Source organism: Schistocerca piceifrons, chromosome 4, assembly GCF_021461385.2.
Source record: "Schistocerca piceifrons isolate TAMUIC-IGC-003096 chromosome 4, iqSchPice1.1, whole genome shotgun sequence".
NCBI classification, from domain to species: Eukaryota; Metazoa; Arthropoda; class Insecta; order Orthoptera; family Acrididae; genus Schistocerca; species Schistocerca piceifrons.
The window spans coordinates 499,930,080-499,954,558 of record NC_060141.1 but is presented as its reverse complement, the minus strand read 5'-3'; the positions used below and the strand labels follow the sequence as shown (position 1 = coordinate 499,954,558).

The window sequence follows — 24,479 nt, the reverse complement described above, 5'->3', positions numbered from 1 at the left end:
TAATAAATATTATAAAGCGTTAAAACCCCGATATTCATTTATAAACACTCTGTTTTAAGTTACTGCATAAATTCGTAGCGTTTTTCTGCAAGTTTAATAACAAACACTACAGATACACATAACAGAGTCTTTAGTCATCTATAATATGTTCTCCTTCACTATTTACAACAATCCGCCAAATCTTTTCGATAATGCAATTGTAGAAACCACGTGATTTTGAAGCGAAGAACTCGTCGTCATAGTCGGAGTGCCTTGTCATCCAGAAATAAAACTCCTTGATGACTGTTCGATAGAGAGCGGAAAATGTGAATATCTGCGGGCGTAAGCTCAGGTGAATGAAGGTGGATGTGGAATGACTTCCCAACCAAACCCCTCTATATTTCTTATTGTCACTCTAGCAGAACACGTGCGGGCGTTATCGTGGATAGTATCACTTCACGCAGTCTTCCTGGTCGTTGTCCTTGGATTGCGTTTGCAAGGTGTCTCAGTTGTTGACAGTAAATATCAATTGTGTTAGTTACACCTCAGGGAAGAACCTAATGGAAGACCTTTGGGATGAGTTAGAACGTCGATTTCGCTCCATAACTTAGTGTTCAACATCGCTACCTTCTCTGGTTTCTGCTCTTGAGGAAGAGTGGGCTGCCATTCCTCCACAGACATTCAGACACATCATTGATAGCGTCCCCAGCAGGGTCCAATGTGACAAAGGCTAAGAATAGACACACCCCTTATTAAAGTCCACTAATAGGTGTCCAAATACTTTGGATCAGACAGTGTACTTGATAGACCATGTATATATTAATACCCTTCATTTGGCACATCATACACATAGCTTCGGATTGCGAAACCATTACAAAATGTTTATAAATTTTAGTTTAGTGTAGGCGATGATAGTCATGAGTAACGATTGGTAAATAATGAACTGTAGCCCTTCGTGTGAGCTTCTACATCTACACCCATAGTGTGCATCCTGATGTGCATGGCAGAGAATAGTTCGCATTGTACTACATTTTAGGGTTTTTTTCCAGTTCTTTTCGCATACAGAGCGCAGGAAGAATGACTGTTTGACTACCTCTGTGCACGTCGTAATTAGACTAACCTTGTCCTGATAGTCTCTGCGAGAATGACACGAGGGGGCTGTAGTATATTCCTAGATTATCCCCTGAATACCGGTAAGTTTCGTATAAGTTGTTGACTGGGAAATCCCATGGAATGAGCTCTGACGCCTGTCGGAGAGTGGGTTCTTCCTCCGCTGATACTGGTCCGTTTCCTTGTGGATATGAGAAAGATATGTTATATTGTATGTGTAGAGAGCAGGTGAGTTAGTAATGGATGCGCCTATAGTGTTGTGTTAGGCTGGTGTTAAATGATGACGATGAAAGAATGGAGGAGGTGAAATCCGGTGCCGACAAATAGATTACTCCTCTCCAGTAGCAAAAAGGGTGCCACTGTTCTTACAGTCTCCATTCAATGGACGGATCACCATCAACAGTGTCACATGCACACGCTATATGACACACTGCTGGGAGATCTGGAATGTAATCCAGGACTTTGGCGCAAAACTGAGGATCAAGAGCTATACGCCATAACCTCTTCTCTCCTTCCCGGCCGAATACTGGCAGTGAAAATTTCATCAACCATCATGATTCGAACAGGCTTAGCTCCGAGTCGAGGGCCAGCACACAGGGGTCTGTTAGCGACCTTGGCTGCGGAGACGGGTACTAAATATTCGTGCTTGATTCTGCAGGATAGTTTAAGTGTCTACCACTTCAGGTTTTCGGCATTTCCATTATGTTCTCCCCAAAGAGTCAAACAAACCCGTGACCATTCGTGCTGCCCTTCTTTGTAAACGTTAAATATCCCTTATTCGTTCTCTTTGATATGGACCTCTCACGAACGAGCAGTATTCTTAGATGGGACGCGCGGTTGCTTTCTAAGCAGTCTCTTTTGACGACTGACTGCATTTTCCCGGTATGCTACCCATCAGCCGGAGTTTGTCACTTGCCACAGTCCGCAATTAGACAATTCTTAAATCGTGTGACAAAACGCTTACTAAAGTGAACGAGAACATTCACGTTTGGTAATGTGTGCCGCAAAGCACACATCAGTACGGTACACCACGCACAGGTAGCAAGTTGACATGATGTCGAGTGCTTTCTCTGCAGCGCAGCGTTTATATGCCGTATCTGTCGACACGAAAAAAAAGAAAACGGTCATTATGCATGACAAAATGAATGAGCAGATGGGAGGAGAGAGGAAGATTGAAAATCCTTTGTCAGAAATGTCAAATATGTGTGAATTCCTAAGGGACCAAACTGCTGAGGTCATCGGTCCATGGACTTACACACTACTTAAACTAACTTATGCTAAGAACAACACACACACACACACACACACACACACACACACATGCCCGAGGGAGGATTCGAACCTCCGGCGGGAGCGGCCGCACACTCCGTGGCATAGAGCCTCAAACCGCGCGGCAAAATTCTTTGAAAATTACTTCCTTCAGGGTGACTGAAGTCATGGGATAGCGATATGCACATACAGTATATAGATGGCGGTAGTATCGCGTACACAAAATATAAGAAGGCAGTGCATTGGCGGAGCTATCATTTGTACTCAAGTGATTCATATGAAGAGGTTTCCGACGTGATTGTGGCTGCACGAGGGAAATTAACATACCTTGAACGAGGAATGTTAGTTGGAGCTTGACCCGTGGGACATTTCATCTAGGAAATTGTTGGGGAATTCAAAATTCCGAGATCCACAGTGTCAAGAGTGTGCCGAGAATACCACATTTCAGGGAGTACCTCTCACCACAGACAACGCAATGACCGACGGCTTTCACTTAACGACCGAGAGCAGCGGCGTTTGCGTAAGTATCCGGTGCTAACAGACAACCAACAGTGCGTGAAATAACTGCAGAAGCCAATGTGGTACGTACGATGAACGTATCTGTTAGGACAGTGCGGCAAAATTTGTCTACTGGACTATGGCAGCAGACGACCGACGCGAGTGCCCTTGCTTACAGCACGCCATCACCTGTAGCTCCCCTCCTGGACTCGTGACTGAATCGGCTGGACCCTAGGCGACCGGAAAACGTGGCCTGATCACATGAGCCCCTTTTTCAGCTGGTTAAGAGCTGATGGTAGAATTCGAATTTGGTGCATACCCCACGAACCCATGTACCCTAGTTGTCAACAAGGCAGTGTGCAAGCTGGTGGGGCTACACAATGGTGTGGGTTGTGTTTATATGGAATGGAGTTGATCCTCTGGTTCAACTGAAATGATTATTGACTGGAAATGATTATTTTTGGTTACTTGGAGACCATTTGCAGCCAAACAACGAATGAATTTTAATGGATGACAAAGCACCGTGTCCCAGGCTACAATTGTTCGCGACTGGTTTGAAGAATATTCTGAACAATTCGAGTTAAGGATTTGGCTACCCCTCGAACATTTATGGGGCATAATCGAGTGGTCAGGTCGTGCACAAAACCCTGCTCCGGCAACGCTTTCGCAATTATGGACGGCTATAGACGCAGCTTGGCTCAGTATTTTGGCAGTGGGCTTCCAACGAGTTGTTAAGTTCATGCCACGTCGAGTTGCTGCACTATGCTAAGCAAAAGGGGGTCCGACACGATATTATGAGGTATCCCACGACTTTGTCACCTCAGTGTAATTAAGGGTAAGCGAGGATTATCGATTCCTATTGGACATTGTGCAAGAGAAATTAATGAAATGAAGCAGGTCACTATGACGAGAAATCCAACTACTTCTGACAAAAATGTTATTGACTACTCTAAGATTCCATGTGACCTGTGAATCCAAGTACGTCAAAAAAAATGTTCTTTTGCTATGCAAACATCCTCACCGCAAGTACCAGTTCTCTTGGTCGTATCAATGACAGCTCTTTCTCAGCATTACTGTGAACGAATAGCCTTTATTTTCTTTTTAATTTCCTCCAATTTTGCCTGCAGCCTACTCTCTTTTAACATACAGCATATTTTGTTTAATGCGTTTAACGTTTGTCAATGTTGTGATGGTTTTTTACTTTGGTGTCAGAAAGATATCATGCTACTCGATTGAGACATTTATGTGTTATTTGCACCGAGTTGCTATGCTCTACCTTTCTTCTTCTCAAAATCACAGGACGTGTGAAGTGTACAGCTGTAGACTTCATCGACGCTAAAAAACGCGGGTACGAGTGAACGCTTCGGCTTTCGTCAGCAGCATTTGTGTAAAACTGTATGCGCTTTCTCGCAGGGGTAAGCAGATTGGTTGTAATTAAACTTTCGCTACTTAAGCCAGTGTTGACGGAAAACTATTTACCGTACTGGGTACCGAACTTTATGGGAATGATGTTCCTACTGTATGCTGCTTGATTTGCGTTGTTAGTAATGTTAATGTCATGACTTGCCGTTAGGCGCCGGTACTGGTACGGCGACGTAGGGCTGAAACACAAGCGTCAGTATGCATTACAACTGCAGACGGTCAATAAAGCTCTAGACAAGGTGGGCAGGGCTCTACTTGTAAAGCTGTTTTATCAAAACAACAGCAATACTTTCGCGAGTATCGACGGTTTGCTCGTGAGGTGACTGGTTACTCTGCAACACATTTGGAGAAGCCGAATTATTGGCCGATCGTTCCATACCGCGTGGCCACCAAGATCATCAGATTTGAACCCGTCTGATTTCTGGCACTGGGGTTAAATGAAGGACAAGGTTCACCAAGGGCACACTAACACACATTGGAGGTTGAAGATGAGCGTAGTGAGAGAGACAGCTCAAGTCCCACCTGAGCAGTTTCGGGCAGCAGTAGAGCAATCTCTAGTGGGCTTCCAGGCTGTCCTGGATGCAGATGATCGTCACACTGAGCAACTTTTGTAGACTGGAACGTAGACATGGTATGCAGTTAACAAATGTTACCTTCTCGTTAGGGAATTAAATGTGTTTCCTCCAATGGTTTATTCTTTATTTCGCTTCAGCCTGTCGTTACAAATGCTTCCACAAAGTTACGATCATTCGTTTTTCATCGGCGTCCTCTCAAGTAGCGAAAGTTTGATTATAACCACCCTGTAGTCTTGCCTTTGGTCCCATGTAACATGCAGCAGCTGGGTTGCGGATGACGAGTTTAAAAGCATCCCGCGCAACTCCGTGCCCTCTCGTTGTACATTGAAATGAATGGGTAAAAAGGCCTTTATTATAAGGGAGGCTATGTGATCAAATCACTTCACATACCAGAAACGATATTTGTACAAGTTGATTGATTCCAGCTGTGTCTCATTGTTATTGCAGTCATAGGATATTACCTTTTCTGGGTTCTGCGAAGAGCGCAATTTTATTTTTCTAAGCATTTAAAATAAGAAGGCAATCTTTGCGCCGCTTTGAAATCTTATTAAAATCTGACTGCGTATTGGTGCATCTCTTTCACGTAGTGCTTCATTATAGAGTGTGGTTTAAAATTCCCCTAGGAGTTGCAGAAGGGACATAGTAGATAATATTCTGAGTTGGAACCCATGAACGGAAACGTACCGTTTCCATGCTACAGCCGTTTGAAAACATATTTCCTAGGTACGTCTGCACCAGGGTAGTCATGGTAGTAGGTGCTTACGTCGGATCGGCTGATATCATTTGACGTCTGTCCTATCTCTCTGATATGGTTCGAGTCTCATTCGCGTGTCTGTGAGCGTTAGAGCAACATGGCTGAGTACACGTTTGCAGAATACATCTACATGATTCTTCTGTGTGACGAAGTTCGCGGTAATGGAAAAGCTGCCCGTCGCCTTTGTCAAGATCGTTATCCACAATGCCCGACTCCATTGCATATCCTTTGCGCCACAATTACGCAACAGCCTCGAGGATGGGTACCTTCATCATTAGCTGGCTTGACAGCGGTGCTCCGAGGAGACGCCGCTCATCCAAATTGGAAGAGGCTGTGCTGCATTACGTTGAAGAGAACCCGTCAATAAGCACACGAGCTATTTCTTGGGGTATTAGTGCGTGAAACTGAAAAACAAGTGATGTACTGGATCACGCCCAATAAATTATTTGTAGAACTGGTCGCGTTACAAACATATTTTGAAATAGTGTTGCACGGAGATGGTATATTTCCGGACATGGGTTCAAATGACTCCAAGCACTATGCGACTTAACATCTGCGGTCATCAGTCCCCTAGACTTAGAACTAAGTAAACCTAACTAACCTAAGGACATCACACACATCCATGCCCGAAGCAGGATTCGAACCTGCGACCGTAGCCGCGTGGTTCCGGACTGAAGCGCCTAGAACTGCTCGGCCACAACGGTCGTTCCGGACATGGACCCAATTCAAAATATTGTCTACCCAATCCCTTCTACAAGTACTAGAAGTTTGTAAGGGGAATTTTAGAGCACACTGTAGATAATTCTACCATCTGAAGAAGTCTCAGATAACTGTTAACACCAAGTGTTTCTGAAAGGACTTACCAATTTTGAAAATTTGTGTAGTGTATTTATTCATATGATTTATTGACATGATTTTGGTGTCATTTTTATCAAAGTTCGTAAATTGTTTACCTTATAGCTAAATAGTTTGAATGATTCCATTAGGTATGTGCCAAACTTCCCATCTGAATCCGACTTTTTGCTAAACTCTCTGCACCATGTCAGACGTAACTTGTTCAACTGCGCTGTTGACTGTTGCTCTAAATTTTGCCAGATAAGTCGGTAAGCTTGGTACAAGCACGGCATTTTTGATGAAGTGTCGGGTGCTGTGAATATGGCGGACATGCAATCGGCGCATCGGCTGGTCAACACCGCCGGAGAAAACAGTACGCCCTCTTAGAGGTTTCCAATTCACTCAAGATCTGTTGTTGCAGCAGTGCCCATGGAGTACACGAAATCATTACATTTACAGATCAATAGCGCAAGCGGTTTTGATGTAACAGGTATCAAAAATGCTCAAATGTGTGTGAAATCTTATGGGACTTAACTGCTAAGGTCATCAGTCCCTAAGCTTACACACTACTTAACCTAAATTACCCTAAGTACAAACACACACACCCATGCCCGAGGGAGGACTCGAACCTCCGCCGGGACCAGCCGTACAGTCCAAGACTGCAGCGCCTGAGACCGCTCGGCTAATCCCGCGCAGCGTAACAGGTATCGACACATGCTGAAATACCCATATTAGTACATGGTGTGGCCCCCACGGGTGGCGATGCAGGTGCTGAGTCTCGCATACAGTCGATGGTACAGATGGCGAATACTGTCCTGGGATGCGTTACGCCACGCAGTCTTAACCTCTTCATGTAGATCTGTAAGAGTTATTAGATGAGTCACTTCTCGTCCCATCATACACCACACATGCTCGGATCGAGACAGGTCTGGCGATCGTGCTGGCCAAGGAAGTTGTTGCACGTCTTGCAGAGCACTTCGAGTTTCACAGGCAGTGGGCGAGCATTACCCTGTTGGAACAACACATCACCTTTCTGATGCTTGTTAGCAACAGTCGGCACATACCGAGCGCTGGTTATCGTCCCCTCCAGTAACACCAAAGGTAAATGAGAGTTGTAGAGTATGGCAACCTAGACTATTAGGTCTCGGACAGGGCCAGCATGTCCTGGACCAATGCGCTCTACACTTGCGTGCAGACAGGATCTGCTTTTATCGCTGAAGATCACGGCGCGTCATTCCATCTTCCAAGTGATTCTCTGGGGGCACCAGTCGAGCCATACACGACGATGCTGTGGCGTGAACAAAAGGCGAGCTAGAGGTGTGCGTGTCTGTAGTACCATTGCTAAGAATGGGTTCGCAACAGTTCATGTTGACATATCTGAGCTCTTTTATCTGTGCTGTGGTAGCTGTGCAATCTGTCACTGGTGCCCTTACAATACGACGATCCTGGCGGGTGTCTGTGTTGCGTGATCAGCCAGAACCTCGTCTATGAGCGTGAGAACGTTCACGTGACCACTGATACCAGCGGCGTTGCACAACTGGCGCAGCACGTCCAACTTGTGTGTCAATTCTTTAACAGGACCATCCCGCCACTCGGAAGGCCACAATTTGATCCCTTTCAAACGCGCTCAGTTGGCTGTAGGAAGCAAGAGTGCGTTTCCGCGGCATGGTTGCCTGCTTGCGTCACACTGAGCCTCCCGGCTGTGAGCATCCCTAGTAAAGGGTAGACACAGATGGCGCTCTGGTAGCTGCGCCACTACGGACGACGTTGAAACCGTTATCAGTACATTTACATCGGATCAAAATCGGCGTCCTCTTTCCACGTGTATTACATTTTGTTCCGGCAGTGTATTTACATGGTCAACCTCGTAAGTCAGCGGGATTAAAAGGTTTTAAAAAAATTCGTTTATTGCTTTCTCTTGGAAAAAGAATGAGCTGTAAATTTTGCTCTTGCTCAGTGCACAAATATGTTAACTTCTGGGGTTTCACGAACATGTTTTAAGATTTGTCGTGGAATTTCATTGCCCCAAATCCTACACTTATGTTTATTAACTTTACCGCTTAAGTGAAAAATCGACTCATCGCTAAAGATAATCTTTTCAATGAAAACTCTGTCTTTATCCACCCTCAGATTTCAAGAACAATATAATAATTCCAATCACAAAGAAAGCAGGTGTTGACGGATGCGAAAATTACCGAACTATCAGCTTAATAAGTCACGACTGCAGAATAATAACGCGAATTCTTTACAGACGAATGGAAAAACTGGTAGAAACCAACCTCGGGGAAGATCAGTTTGGATTCCGTAGAAATATTGGAACAAGTGAGGCAATACTGACCCTACGACTTATCTTAGAAGATAGATTAAGGAAAGGCAAACCTACGTTTCTAGCATTTGTAGACTTAGAGAAAGCTTTTGACAATGTTGACTGGAATAATCTCTTTCGAATTCTGAAGGTGGCAGGGATAAATTACAGGGAGCGAAAGGCTATTTACAGTTTGTACAGAAACCAGACGGCAGTTATAAAAGTCGAGGGACATGAAAGGGAAGCAGTGGTTGGGAAGGGAGTGAGACAGATTATAGCCTCTCCCAGATGTCATTCAATCTGTATATTGAGCAAGCAGTACAGGAAGCAAAAGATAAATTTGGAGTAGGTACTAAAATCCATGGAGAAGATATAAAATCTTTGAGGTTTGCCGATGACATTGAAATTCTGTCAGAGACAGCAAAGGACTTGGAAGAGGAGTTGAACGGAATGGAGAGTGTCTTGAAAGGAGGATATGAGATGAACATCAACAAAAGCAAAACGAGAATAATGGAATGTAGTCGAATTAAGTCGGGTGATTCTGAGGGAATTAGATTAGGAAATAAGACACTTAAAGTAGTGAAGGAGTTTTGCCATTTGGGGAGCAAAATAACTGATGAGGGTCGAAGTAGAGAGGATATAAAATGTAGACTGGCAATGGGAAGGAAAGCGTTTCTGAAGAAGAGAAATTTGTTAACATCGAGTATAGATTTAAGTGTCAGGAAGCCGTTCCTGAAAGTATTTGTATGGAGTGTAGCCATGTATGTAAGTGAAACATGGACGATAGTCTGGACAAGAAGAGAATAGTAGCTTTCGAAATGTGGTGCTACCGAAGAATGCTGCAGATTAGATGGGTAGATCACATTACTAATGAGTAGGTACTTAATAGAATTGGAGAGAAGTGGCACAACTTGACTAGAAGAAGGAATCGGTTGGTAGGACATGTTCTGAGGCATCAAGGGATCACCAACTTAGTAATGGAGGACAGCGTGGAGGGTAAAAGTCGTAGAGGGAGACCAAGAAATGAATACACTAAGCAGATTCATAAAGATGTAGGTTGCAGTAGGTACTGGGAGATGAAGAAGCTTGCACAGGACAGAGTACCGAGGAGAACTGCATCAAACCAGTCTCAGGACTGAAGACCACAACAACAACAACAACAACATCCACCTGATATAACGTTTCCCTACAATAGCCCTTTCGAGTAATGCTAGCAGTATCTTTTCTCGCCTAATTGTTGGTTTCTACTGTTCGTGATGCAAATGTCTTCTTAACACACGCCAGTCACACCTCGCGAGAAGAATTCCGGTCGATTTTTTAGGACTATTAACAAAGCTTTGTCTCACTTGCTCTGCAGCCTTCTGAGACACGCGTGGTCAACCCCGAGGATCTTTTTGTGACCTACCGAGAACCGAGTCTCAACAAATCACTTACAGCACTCATAAACGGTAGGCGTACTTGGAGGATCAACGGCCGCTGTGGCCGAGCGGTTCTAGGCGCTTCAGTCCGGAACCACGCTACTGCTACAGTCGCGGGCATGGATGTGTGTGCTGTCCTTAGTTTAGTTAGGTTTAAGTAGTTTTAAGTCTAGGGGGCTGATGACCTCAGATGTTAAGTCCCATAGTGCTCAGAGCCATTTGAACTTGGAGGATCTTCTCTGTAATCCGTGCGAAAATTGCGTTGCGCAGTTGCCGCAGACTTCAAAACCTTCAAACCAAAATACACAGCGAGCACGCCTGGGACCAATGAAGGCAGCCATTTTTACTACAACTGTCACTAGAGCTTTCAGTGATGTGATTTGTACCAGCGAATACACTAGTCGAAATCTGATCCATTTGCCTACAAAATTAAACCAGGTCTAGGGCTGTACATCGTATGAATACGTAGTTATACATTTTCAAAGTTTTAAATTCCTTTTGGAGTCATCCTGTCTGCCATGACGGTTTTCAAGATTCATTGGTGTATTGTTATTTTTCATCCTTTGTTGTACACAGGATATACAACGATATATGACAGTTTACATATCATAATACAATGAAAATAACATTTACAATCAAACTAATTTGTATCTAAGGGTTCAAAGAATAATGAAATACAAATAACGCTTATAATAAAAGAATAACATTTTCATGCTTCAAGAAACTCATTTAATGATTAAAAGCAGTGTTCAACCAAGCAGGCTTTTACCTGAATTTAGTCTGTTTATTGCCTTATAAAAATTTCATGGGGCCAAGTAAGGCACTGTATAGTTTGATGCTAGGGTGCAGGATTCCATTGTGAAATAGTGTTGTTCTTGATTTTTGTAAATTTTTTCTTTGTTTTGTCTTGTGTTGTAATAATTTACTTTGTAATGCTGATAAATTTGCAAGTATTTTACATTAATTTTCCTTTTCACGTGCATCACATTTTCAAAAATGGATGTGTAAAAGTAAGAGGCAAGAGACTTTTTTTAAAGAATGACCTGCAGAATTTTCCTTGGTTTACATTTCCTTTTGCTCTTATCATTCTCTTCTATAGTCTAAAAGATTTTTTGCTGACAGCACTGTTTCCTCAGTACAATAGATCATAAATAACTATTAAGTGGACATGTTCGAAACACACGCATCTGAGTGTGTCACTTCTTGCGCAGTTTCTTAATGATCTCATCATGTAACAGACTGAACTTAATTTTTTACTTAGCTATTTGAAGTTTCTGTTGTTTCCGAAGATCCAAGAATCGTATATAATTTGTCTTTATGGTTCCAGAATAAGATTTTCACTCTGCAGCGGAGTGTGCACTGATATGAACCTTCCTGGCAGATTAAAACTGCGTGCCGGATCGAGACTCGAACTCGGACCATTGCCTCTCGCGGGCAAGTGCTCTACCTTCTGAGCTACCCAAGCACGACTCACACCCCTCCTCACAGCTTTACTTCCGCCAGTACCTCGTCTCCTAGATTCCAAACTTCACAGAAGCTCTCCTGCGAACCTTGCAGAACTGGTACTCCTGGAAGAAAGGATATTGCGAAGACATGGCTTAGCCACAGCCTGGGGGATGTTTCCAGAATGAGATTTTCACTCGCTGCAGCAGTGTGTGCGCTGATATGAAAATTACTGGCAGATTAAAACTGTGTAAGTCTCGGTCCGGCACATAGTTTTAATCTGTTTTTTTTTCCCTTTATTGTTATTTCATGCCTCAGCTGAGGTGGACCAGCAGTGGCCTACATACGCCGCTCTTCGCCAAAAGACACAACATATATACACAGAAGACATAGAAAATATAAAAACATGGTAAACACATGATGAACACTGCACAAGAAATCAGAAGTCGTTCAATGGAAGGCACTGTACATGAGGGGTGGCACCAGTTGAACAAATGAAGACATCCAGGTGGAGACGCGAATGTAGTAGGAAACACTGATGAAAACACTGTACACAAAAGGAGAGACACTGATATGCATGGAAACACCGGGACGATCATCAGCAAAGCAGTCACACTGACGAAGGGGGGGGGGGGGTGCCTCCAGGTCAAAGGGAGAGGTATGAGGGCGGAAAGGAGGGAATGGAACCAGTGGGAGAAAGAAGGGAGAGTGGGGGGGAAGAGAGAGGAGAGGGTTTGGAAGCCTGGGGAGAGGGGTGGAAGCGGGAGACATGGGAGAGAGTATGGGGGAAAAAGAAAGGTGAGAAGGAAGAGAGGGAGCCCTGGGGGGAAAGGGGGGGTGACAGGAGGGGAGAGTCAGAGCTGGTAGGAGGGGTAGATGGATGGGACAAGGACATCATCAGGGAGGGGGAGTTGGCGGAAGCCACCTTGGGAAAGGGTATGGAGGGTGTGAAGAATGAGAACAGGTGGGATGCAAGAATACAGGCACAGCAGTGGGCTGGGATGGGCGAGGATGGAAGAGACGAGTGGGTGTGGGGGACTTTAATCTGTCAGGAAGTTTCTTAGTTTCTTTATGGTTGTTTGACTACACAGTTCGATGTGAGAAGACAATGGAGTTCTGTTCTGGATTGTGTCCACAGCAGCAACTGAATGTGACGCTATCTGCGGCTTCTCGAGTGTGTTTCACCAGCGATTCTTCGGCGCTGCTAGTACAATCTCTTTTTTGTACTATCTTTAAATATTAAGTCATTGACATTGAGCAGGAACAAGGTAGGACGTAGAAGAGATCTTATGGGACACAATTTTGTACGTGGCGATCGCGCAGACTCGGTGCTACGGACAAGAGCTAATGTACGTACTGAGATAGACAACCCTGGCCTGGGAACAGATGAATGAAAATGTAGGAAGCGGGTTACCTGTGAGGTGGCTGGCGTGAGCGAGGACGGGGCGGTGGGGAGCTCGCTGCTGGACAGCGACTTGAGGCGGTCAGCGTGCGACAGGGGGCAGGACTGCGCCGGCGACGGCGACGACGAGGGCGTCAGGCACTCCACAGAGCTCCACTTGCCCAGCAGGCGCGCCAGCAGCCGGTTCGTGGGCGGCGCCTCCCGCTCCCTCTGCGGCTTCTTCTTCTTCTTCCGCGGCTCCCGGCTGTACACACGCCCAACAACCATCTCAGCGTCTGCACTTAAGAGAAACCTCTCGAGTGAGATGTCGCGGAAGGCCAATGACGTTTGCGGCATTAGACACCCTCCCCCTCCCGCCTCACACATTTTGTCTGCCACGCACACATAGTTTCGCAACAGGGGGCGGCCCTGCAGGTATCCAACGGTAAGCACAGCATGAGGCTACGGAGCATTGTTGAACTGCTTAGTCGACGAGTAACTCACAACAGTGAGTGCTACAGTGCTAGTGCTGTTGATACAAAACAGAGCAACGGCAACGATAAACGAAGCAAACATTACATTATATCTACAACAAAAGTTGCCGAATTTGACATTTCGTCAGAAAGGAAACCGAGAAATTTCGTAGAGTGAGAGAGAAGTTGCAGACAAAATATTGGCTTTTCTGCAAGATTAGTCAGTGGAATGCGTGGTGTTGTATGCGCTCGACTGTGCGGACAATGTCATGAGAAGTATAATGATGACGATACCTGCTTAACAACTGAAAGTGATACTGAAAAAGGTGTCGAGGCATGTAGTTCATCATCCCTGTCGGACAGGGTGCCACAAATCCCGCCTCCAGCGAAATGTAGTAAAGGACGACGGTTGTCCAAGGAGCGGGTACTAAAAATAATTACGTACTTGGAAGATCTTCCACAACATAGTAAAAAAATAACTAGAGCAGATTTCGAATAAGACTGCAGCAATACGACCGCGTTGTGCATTAGGAAAACTACGGATATTTAAGGGAGGACAAGACGTACTTGTTGCAAAAACTGCTGCTTGCGCGTTTACAGGATGTGCGTGATCGTGACCTACTACGTTATACACATCGAATTCCAGTGATTTCAAGGACAGCAGTGGATGGTTGCATAACACTGCTACAAAATTGGAAGACGTAAGATAACGAAATTTCAAACAAAGCGTCAACTTGACGATGCACAGCAAGCTGCGGAATCGGCCAGAAAATTTGTGGATGACATAAACAAACTTATCCCGTAGCTCAGTGAGGAGTTTGTTTTCAATTTTGACCAATCGTGATTTGAAGAGAAAATGTATATGAAAGGAACCCTGGGAAGTAGAGGTACCTAGAGAGTTGTATCAAGACCAACTAGCAAAAGTGACTTAACGCATTCGTATGCAATTATGCCAACTCTTAATCTACATAGTACATTAGCTAGACAGTTCTTTATTGAAATGATAATTAAATCACTACCTTAAGCTGTCGCCAAACGTTGATATACATCAACGGGGACAGTTGAAAATGTGTCTCCTGACCAGGACTCGAACCCGGGATCTCCTGCTCACATGGCAGATGCTCTATCCATCTGAGCCAGCGAGGGCACACAGGATAGTGCGACTGCAGGGATTTATCTCTTGCACGCTCCCCATGAGACCCACATTCCCAACTTAATGTCCACACACTACATTCGTAGTGCCCCTGCCCACTACACTCATTACTCGCGGCAGACAATCTTACCGAGTCCCGTATGAGTTCGGGCAATGCGTATGCATCCGCACAGAAGAAGGAGGTTAATGGTCTGTTAGCCTTAACTATATTGAGATGGTATCTGTTCTTTCGGGCCGCGCGGGATTGGCCGAGCGGTGTAAGGCGCTGCAGTCATGGACTATGCGGCTGGTCCCGGCGGTGGTTCGAATCCTCCCTCGGGCATGGGTGTGTGTGTTTGTCCTTAGGATAATTTAGGTTAAGTAGTGTGTTAGCTTAGGGACTGATGACCTTAGCAGTTGAGTCCCATAAGATTTCACACACATTTGAACTTTTTTTTTTGTTCTTTCGGGCAAACTCTATGCGCTGCAGGGGGGGGGGGGGGGGGCTGCGCCCCCCCCTGACCCCCCTGCCAAAAAAAAAAAAACACCTACCCTAACCTCGATTACCAGGGCTACGCTACAGTTCAATGTGTCACCTAGATCAATAACTTTATTTATGAAAATACAGTGTACAATCTCCAACGAATTTAATGTATTTACAAACACCTTTTCCTTTACACCAAATAAATACACTTTCATTTACATTAATCTTAGCTCTCTTACGGGTATACAGGACAAAAGGTGAAGGGGACATATATGATGATTTACCGAAGTCTTTATTAGCATTTTCAGTAACATGATATGTTTTGTAGGCAATGATGTCTCTGTCGACGAAGCTTTCCAATCCAGACACATTTGGGACACCACTTCCACCACGTACAACTGCTACTGTTAACCAGCCATTACCATGTCCGAAAGAACATTTTCAACTGTCCCCGTTGATGTATATCAACCCCTGTCGACAGCTTAAGGTATTGATTTAATGATCATTTCATTCTAGAGAGCTGCTTGGTTACCGATGGTATCTCCATATAGTTCTTTATTGTGCTGCGAGAAGTTGGAGGTGCTTTGCCCCCCACGATTCTGTCTCGTGTGCGTAATCTTGCAAGGGCAGTAGGGATTAATTAAGACACAGGAAGGAAGAGTGGAAAAATGGGCGGAAGAGAGTTGCAACTATGGTATGAGCACTGCTTTTGGCCAATAGCTGCTCAGAATCATTTGCTTTTTCTTGATTCCTCGTCTGCGTGTGAACATCTAACTGTCTTAGAGCCAACTATTCCTCCTGAAAAGTCTGTGAATTGCAATTCATATTACCCGGAACCACTGAACAAATTCAGCCTCTGGTTCTTTCTTTTTTCCGTGCCTGCAAAACACATTATTGCTCTATCTGCAGCTGCACCTTAAAGGATAGCCAGTTTAGCGATCAGCTCCATACAGACTGTTTCGCATTCGGTTGCATGCCATCACATTACATCAGTTCTCATCATCCCGTTACACCAATATTATTCCATGTTCAGTCTTTAAAAGTGGATACATAGCTGAATGTCCTGCACGGAGTTCGCCTTCGATCTTGATGATGCGAATCTATGTGAGCACTGTGGTGCGCCATTTTTCATGCGTTGTTCACGGTGCAAATTAATCGTCTTTCTGAACATTTCTTCAATGTCGACGATGTCCATTTCGTGAAGTGTAATACATACATCCCATAGCAGGTTGATCTCTGTACCTCCCAGGCACTCATTTTCTGTTGCCCTCCTGATGCACATGGTGGGTCATTAGCAGCTAATATTTTTCCTGTCATAATTGTTAAAACAACAACTTCAAATGAGCCTTACTAAAAACTGTACTTGCGACATCGCTCACAAGTGGTTCCTTGTGAGTGACATAAACCTCTAACCGATCACACTTCAGGCGAATAGCTTTCTTTTTGTCTTATCGCGCAGAGTAACGTGGCATCCGCACAGAGTCGTATTCTCGCTGTGAGCAGTGGGCGACTCCATTGCATGGTTCCGAAAGAGTGGCGGCATCAGGTGAATGTTGCCAGCTGACTTGCACACTTCGAGCGTTTTCGTTATTATCTCTTTACTATACAGTGCTGTCTTTGCGCACCATACATGCAGGGAGAGTTCTTCATTATCAGGCACATTTGATTATATGGAATGGCATTAAATATTTTAGGAAGAGGCGAACAACAATGAAAAAATTCTCATCAAAAACTGTGCTTGAGGGGGTTGCAGGAACCGCTAGCTATTATAAGCCCTCAATGAAGACAGTAAAAAGGGAGGGAGGTAAACAGAGCTGCAAGTACTCCCCGAGGCTTCAGTACGTCGGAAATACGCAGAAGAAAAAGAAGAAGATTTTATTTTTAGGGGTTATGGGAGATACACACTTAATTTCCACATGACATGTTCTTTATTTTACATCGTCACTACTGTAGTATGTGATATTGTCCTTTACATAATATATTTTACCACTCTTTTGTTCATCGCAGCCTACGAGTCGACTTCTTTTCATTTGATTGATCCTTCTTATTCTATTATTTCCTTTTTAGTACTCTACTGAGAAATTATTGACATTGAACGTTTTCTTTTTTTTTCTTTTTTTAATGAGGCCCGTCACGAATTCCTCTCCTGTGCCAACTCTTTCATCTCAGAATAGCAATTGCTATCTACTTCCTCAATTATTTGCTGTATGTATTCTGATCTCTGTCTTACTCTACAGTTTACGCCTCTTCAACTTCCTCTAGTACCATGGCAGTTATTCCCTGATATCTTGACACATGCCCTATCGCCCTGTCCCTTCTCCTTGTCAGTGTTTTCCACATATTCCTTCCTCGCCGATTCTGCGGAGAATCTCCTCATTCCTTACCTTATCAGTCCACCTAATTTTCAACATTATTCTGTACCACCACATCTCAAATGCTTCGATTCTCTTCTTTTCCGGTTTCCACACAGTCTATATTTCACTATCATACAATGCTGTGTCCCAAACGTACATTCTCAGAAGTTTTTCCCTCAAATTTAGGCTTATGTTCGATACTAGCAGACTTGTCTTGGCCAGAAATACCCTCTCTGCTAGTGCTAGTCTGCTTTTCGTGTCGTCATTGCTCCGACCATCGTGGGCTATTTTGCTGCGGAGGTAGCAGAATTTCTTATCTTCATCTACTTCGTGGTACCCAATTCTGATGTTCTCATTTCTGCTACTGCTCGTTACTTTCGTCTTTCTACGATTTACTCTCAGTACACGTTCTGTACTCAATAGATTGTTCATTCCATTCAACAGATCCTACGAGGGTCACTCCAAACGAAATGCACACTATTTTTTTTTTAAATCCATCTTTTATTCCACATGTTTGAAAGTTTTACAGTGTGTAGATACATCCTTTAGGAACAATATTTTCATTTCTCCACATAATTTCCATCCCTCTCAACTGCCTTACGCCATCTTGGAACCAGCGCCTGTATACCCGCACGGTAAAATTCTGGACCAACCTGTTGGAGCCACTGTTTGGTAGCATACACAGGGCAGTCTTCATCTTCAAACCTTGTTCCACGTAGCGTGACAATTCGTTCAGTGTGATGCGTCTGTCAGCAGTTACTAATTCGTTAACTCTTTGCACATTGTCTGGAGTGTGTGCAGTAAGAGGCCTGCCGCTGTGAGGACAATCCTCAATATTGCCGTGCCCGCTTTCTTCAAGTAACCTGCTTGCCCACCGACTAACTGTACTGCGATCGACAGCAGCATCTCCATACACCTTTTTCAACCTCTTGTGGATGTTTCCCACTGTCTCGTTTTCACATCACAGGAATTCTGTGACAGCACGTTGCTTCTGACGAACGTCAAGTGTAGCAGCCATCTTGAAGACATGCTGTGACAGCTCCACTCACGGGAACAGGTTGAACCAAGTTTGAAAACAAGCGGGGAGGATGTATCTACACACTGTAAAACTTTCACACATGCAGAATGAAAACTATTTTTACAAAAATAGTATGCATTTCTTTTGGAGTGACCCTCGTATAATTCTCCTTTACTTTCACTGGGGATAGCAATGTCATCAGCGAATCTTATCGTTGATAGCCTTTAACCCGGAATTTTAATCCCACTCTTTAACTTTTCTTTTATTTCCGCCATTGCTTCTTCGACATATAGATTGAACAGTAGGGGCGAAAGACTACATTCCTGTCTTACACCCTCGTCTATATTTGTCAGATTATTAGCTGCACTGACGCAACCTGTTCATACAATTGTTTGCAACACCCACTAGCTGTTGCTTGCGAGTTACGCAATGTTTACGTTCGTGAATAGGTTTCAGCTGTCGAACTGCACTTCACTTGCCCAGTCTGGCTTGCCAAATGACAGCGTGGATGTCGCAACGTAATACAAACAGTTTACAGCGCCAGATTTGCACGCCTTGGCCAAAATTGGAACCTATTTGTTCATCGTAAATCGGTTCCCCACAAAGTTAATAGCATATCTACCAAGCGTCGCTGCCATACGACAATTGCAGCCCACACTCGAGCGCCATGAGTAGCTGCACTTTAATTATAAACACCCGGTGCGAGGTCGCCGGTCACAATGGAGCCCGAACCATTACCATTGCCCCATCACCTACCACATCATCTGCGCAACTATGGGACAAGTAATTTTTTGCACAGTCTACTAGAATGCCACTTTTCCCCTCATAATCATTCACTCATCCTTCGCCATTTTCTTAGTCGCTGTCACTGGACAAGGGAGCCCAGTGGGTAGATCACTGGTTACTTAGTAAATTATTTCGTCAATTATGTGCCCCAGATTTATGGACGTCACAAACACAAAATCAGATATCTGTGTTCATACATTTCGTCAGGTGCTGTCCATGGCTGGAACGGGCAAGTTGGGAATATTGTTACTATTAATACGCCATATTCAGTCACAGTATTTCATTTTCTTGCTTCACTCGAACTCGTGTCGGAGGTACAGCTCCATTCTCGAGAAATATGTTGACGTTTCTGTGGTAGTGCATCTGGTGGAATTTATCACTCTTCACTGAAATGAGTGACAAAGTTGTTAGTTTTATGCGAATAATCATACTTTTACATACATCATATTTTTATTATTAATACGCCATATTCAGTCACAGTATTTAATTTTCTGGCTTTACTCGAACTCGTGTCGGAGCTACAGCTCCATTCTCGAGAAATATGTTGACGTTTCTGTAGTAGTGCATCTGGTGGAATTTATCAATCGTCAGTGAAATGAATGACAAAGTTGTTAGTTTTAAGCGAATAATTATACTGGACGAGATAAATGAAGTAAAAATAAATAAATAAATTATTATTAATGATTAACTTCATTTGGACACAAAATGCTCACTTTCTGCTTCAGTGAAAATTTACCCATCTGCACTTATACTTTAAGCACTAATCATGTATATGGCTTTACTATATCGTTCAAATGACACATTTTAATTTGGGATTATAGGATGTATTAAAGAAGCAAAGTTGATATCACTATCGTTTACGTAACAGGCGAAATAAAACGAAATTATTCAGGGTGCTGTCTGTTAAAGCATACCAAATCATGTAGGGAATATGCTATATGCTTTAATGTAAAAACAATCTTTAAGTGTCTAAATTTGGAATAATTTTCGCATAATGTGAAATGTAAACGTGTGCAATCACTCGTTCTACCGAACCTTCAACTATCCTGCTGCGATCCAACACAGCGCAAATAGTGAAAACTTGAGTCTAGACAGTCAGAGCCGAACAAGAATGCTTGTTTGTGTTACATCTGCAACATTCGTCTATTTGGCCGTATCAGTTCTCTGTACTCCCATTTAGGATGGTTGTAGCCATAGAACTTACATAACTGCGATGTGCTACGTCTGCTTCACCGGCTCCACAGTCTCGTATCAGAGATCAAGTAACTGTACGGTCTGGAAATAAAAAAAAATGTGGCGCACCAAGAACACACGATCAAATGTCAGAATAACTCCGTACACGTGCGCACCATCGGCGGGTATTATGTTTATGTAAGTGATTAGTGTTGCTCTGTGATAGGTAGAGCAGCCATCAGACTGTATTAGTGTTGTTCGTATTTAGTTTTGTTTCCAGGACTGGTAGGGTGTGTAGGAGACGCGAACAGCGTCAGATGTTGATTGATCACTGTGGAAGACATGGAGATGCTCCGTAGTCGTCTGAGGCAGCGTTATCAGCACCTGGTTGAGTCTGAAAAGTGCCTTATTGTGGGTCTCCATTTGTCCGGCTGGACGAATCGTGCAATATTCAGATTTATAGGGATTCTATATGACAGTGGCCTGACCACAAGGGAGGACGGCCGTGTTGTATACCAAGCAGGACGTAACGCCTTCGCATCCGTACCTGCCAACCGAGAATAAGTAATGGACTCTGTGCGACATTCTGTATCTCTCGTTGGAGACTGGCAGCAGCCGGCCAGGAGAATAAGCATCCTGTGCGTAGCCTGCCACGAACGCCGCATCACAAACGACTGCATCTGGATTGATACTGTGGCAGATAGGAAATGCCGTGTGGCTACGGCCTCCCGTCGGGTAGACTGTTCGCCTGGTGCAAGTCTTTCGATTTGACGCCACTTCGGCGACTTGCGTGTCGATAGGGATGAAATGATGATGATAAGGACAACACAACACCCAGTCCCTGAGCGGAGAAAATCTCCGATACAGCCGGGAATCGAACCCGGGCCGTTAGGTATGACATTCCGTCGCGCTGACCACTCAGCTATCAGGGGCGGACGTACAGTGGCAGGGAAGCATCGCCTGCTGACGAATGTGTCGCTTTGTGTTCAGCGGTGAATCACAGTTCTACACTACACCAGATGACCATCATCGGTGAGAATATTGGCTACATGAAGAGAGGTCCCATTCTTCCAGTATTTTGGAGAGGCAGAACAGTGTTGTTCCTGGAGTCATGATGTGGGAAGTCATCAAGTGTGACTTCAGGTCGCAGCCGACAGTGATTGAGGAACACTGACGTCATTAAAATTCTGCATCCTCGCACGGAACCTCTCATGCGACAGTAGTGTGGTACACTTTTTCAACGGGACAATGCTCGTCCCACGTGGCACGTGTCTCTATGAACTGTATTCGTGATGTTGAGGTGCTCCTGTGGCCAGCTAGATCCCCAGATCTGTCCCTGATGAAAAATGTGTGGGACCAGCTTGTAGACATATTTGTCGCACTGCCAGTATCCACGACATCAAGTATCAGTTACAAGAGTTGAGGGCCAGCTTGCTTTACGACACCACTTCTAAAGGAATCAGTGCCAGCATCCAGGCCAGAGGTGTGCGACGTCATACTGATAAGTGGGCTCACACTGACAAGTTTTTTTTAAATATGACTCCATTTTTTAATAAGTGAAGTAACATCACATAACCTCTCAACACATGTAGTTTCACTTAGTTTCCCATCCCCTTCTGAGTGCTTCACTCTTTTTGTCAGACAGTGTCTTATTTCGCTATCAATTACTAAATTATATGTAAATACATAATTCGGGAACGTGTAGTCAAACGAACTGTGAGACGTCCTCTTAGAAAAATTAATGAATTACTGTGCTGACAAACCTCTTACATTATCTGATTTTCAAACAGCTGAGCAGAACTGAACGTACTCAGACATTTCTCTCTTTACTTATTCTGATCAACACTAAACTGCCACACAATATTTTTAGCGCAACGCAATCTGACTTTCAATAATCTCTACAAAAGAATGGCCATGACTAACAATAACCTATACCTTTCATGAATCACTTACCTCACAAAAACCTTCGTTACTCGAACTACTGCAATACAGCGAGCGCCAATACTGCCAGCTAAATAAAAGATTCTAACTACTGAAGGCACTAACTAATGATAGGCATAGTTAGCAAATGAAAGATTTTGATAGAGAACAAACAATGTATTTACGTTAATAGTGTTCAAAAGTCATTATACAAATTTACTCTCTCTGATGGACACACGTCCAGATCATCCGCTCTCAAAACTCCGCCGTCTCACTCCCCACATCTACCACTGCTGGCGGCTCACCTCCAACTGCGCAACGCCATGCGCTGTTCACACCCAACTGCCCAACACTACAATAGCGAATATTCCAACAATGCAAACCAGCCACAGACTGCACACAGCACAGTCAGTGATTTTCATACAGAGCGCTATGTGGCGTTACCAACATAAAAAGCTGAACAACCTACTTACAACTGATGTATTGCCCAAAATCAGCTGCAGCGATCAAAATGGAGTAGGTAAAAAGGTTGCATCGACAAAGTAATGTATTACGTCAACTGAAATTATTGAAAGATTTAAGTGTGTTACGCTGACCGAAGATGGGTGAAAACTGAAAAAGAATCTTGCCATAAATAAAGTTATATAAGAAGGGGCTGGTCGGTCTATTTCTTCACTTGATTCCTGCGGTGTACCCGTTCTGCCAGTGAACTCACGAACCGTGTCGGATTTATTGTTGACGGCAGGTACGCTCAGACTGTGCCTTCACTGAATGAGATTTTCACTCTGCAGCGGAGTGTGCGCTGATATGAAACTTCCTGGCAGATTAAAACTGTGTGCCCGACCGAGACTCGAACTCAGGACCTTTGCCTTTCGCGGGCAAGTGCTCTACCAACTGAGCTACCGAAGCACGACTCACGCCCGGTACCCACAGCTTTACTTCTGCCAGTACCTCGTCTCCTACCTTCCAAACTTTACAGAAGCTCTCCTGCAGTAAAGCTGTGGGTACCGGGCGTGAGTCGTGCTTCGGTAGCTCAGTTGGTAGAGCACTTGCCCGCGAAAGGCAAAGGTCCTGAGTTCGAGTCTCGGTCGGGCACACAGTTTTAATGTGCCTTCACTGGCTGGTATGCATCCTGCAGGATATCAGGCCGCAAGCCCATCCATATGGGTTAGCCCTCACACAAGCAACTTCAACACAGCTCGTAGTTCCTAAAATTCTTTGCCTTCCTCGAGATTCAGTTTGATGCTACTTTATTCTCGGAAAGTTACCTTAACGTTTGGAAGTTAAATACGAAGCGTATGTTGGAGTCCACAGGCCCCCTTCACTCCCGCTTCGTCGTATACATGCTTAGGAGAGGTCCAGAAATAGGAGATGTACGGAGACAGAATGTTGAGGAGAATGGGGTCCACCAAGAGCATAGTGAAATAGAAGAATGAGACGAGGATGAGTCAGGATGTTGAGGAGAATGAGATCTACCGAGAGCGTAGTGAGAAAGAAGAATGAGACGAAGATGAGACAGAATGTATAGGAGAATGGGGTCCACCAAGAGCATAGTGAAATAGAAGAATGAGACAGAATGTTGAGGAGAATGGGGTCCACCAAGAGCATAGTGAAATAGAAGAATGAGATGAGGATGAGACAGAATGTTGAGGAGAATGGGGTCCACCAAGAGCATAGTGAAATAGAAGAATGAGACGAGGATGAGACAGGATGTTGAGGAGAACGAGGTCGACCGAGAGCGTAGTGAAAAAGAAGAATGAGACGAGGATGAGACAGAATGTTGGGGAGAATAGGGTCCACCAAGAGCATAGTGAAATAGAAGAATGAGACAAGGATGAGACAGGCTGTTGAGAAGAACGAGGTCTACCGAGAGTGTAGTGAAAAAGAAGAATGAGACGAGGATGAAACAGGATGTTGAGGAGAACGAGGTCGACCGAGAGCGTAGTGAAAAAGAAGAATGAGACGAGGATGAGACAGAATGTTGGGGAGAATGGGGTCCACCAAGAGCATAGTGAAATAGAAGAATGAGACAAGGATGAGACAGGATGTTGAGAAGAACGAGGTCTACCGAGAGTGTAGTGAAAAAGAAGAATGAGACGAGGATGAAACAGGATGTTGAGGAAAACGAGGTCGACCGAGAGCGTAGTGAAA

General features: G+C 44.3%; 1 protein-coding gene across 1 annotated transcript in view; it reads right to left on the bottom strand.

Moving 5' to 3' along the window:
• The window catches only part of LOC124795947, a 120,009-nt gene that overhangs the window by 11,171 nt on the left and 84,359 nt on the right, over positions 1-24,479 (bottom strand). The window contains exon 4 of the mRNA XM_047260027.1: positions 13,022-13,253. Coding sequence (XP_047115983.1) covers positions 13,022-13,253 — 232 coding nt within the window. The remainder of the gene's footprint in view (positions 1-13,021; positions 13,254-24,479) is intronic.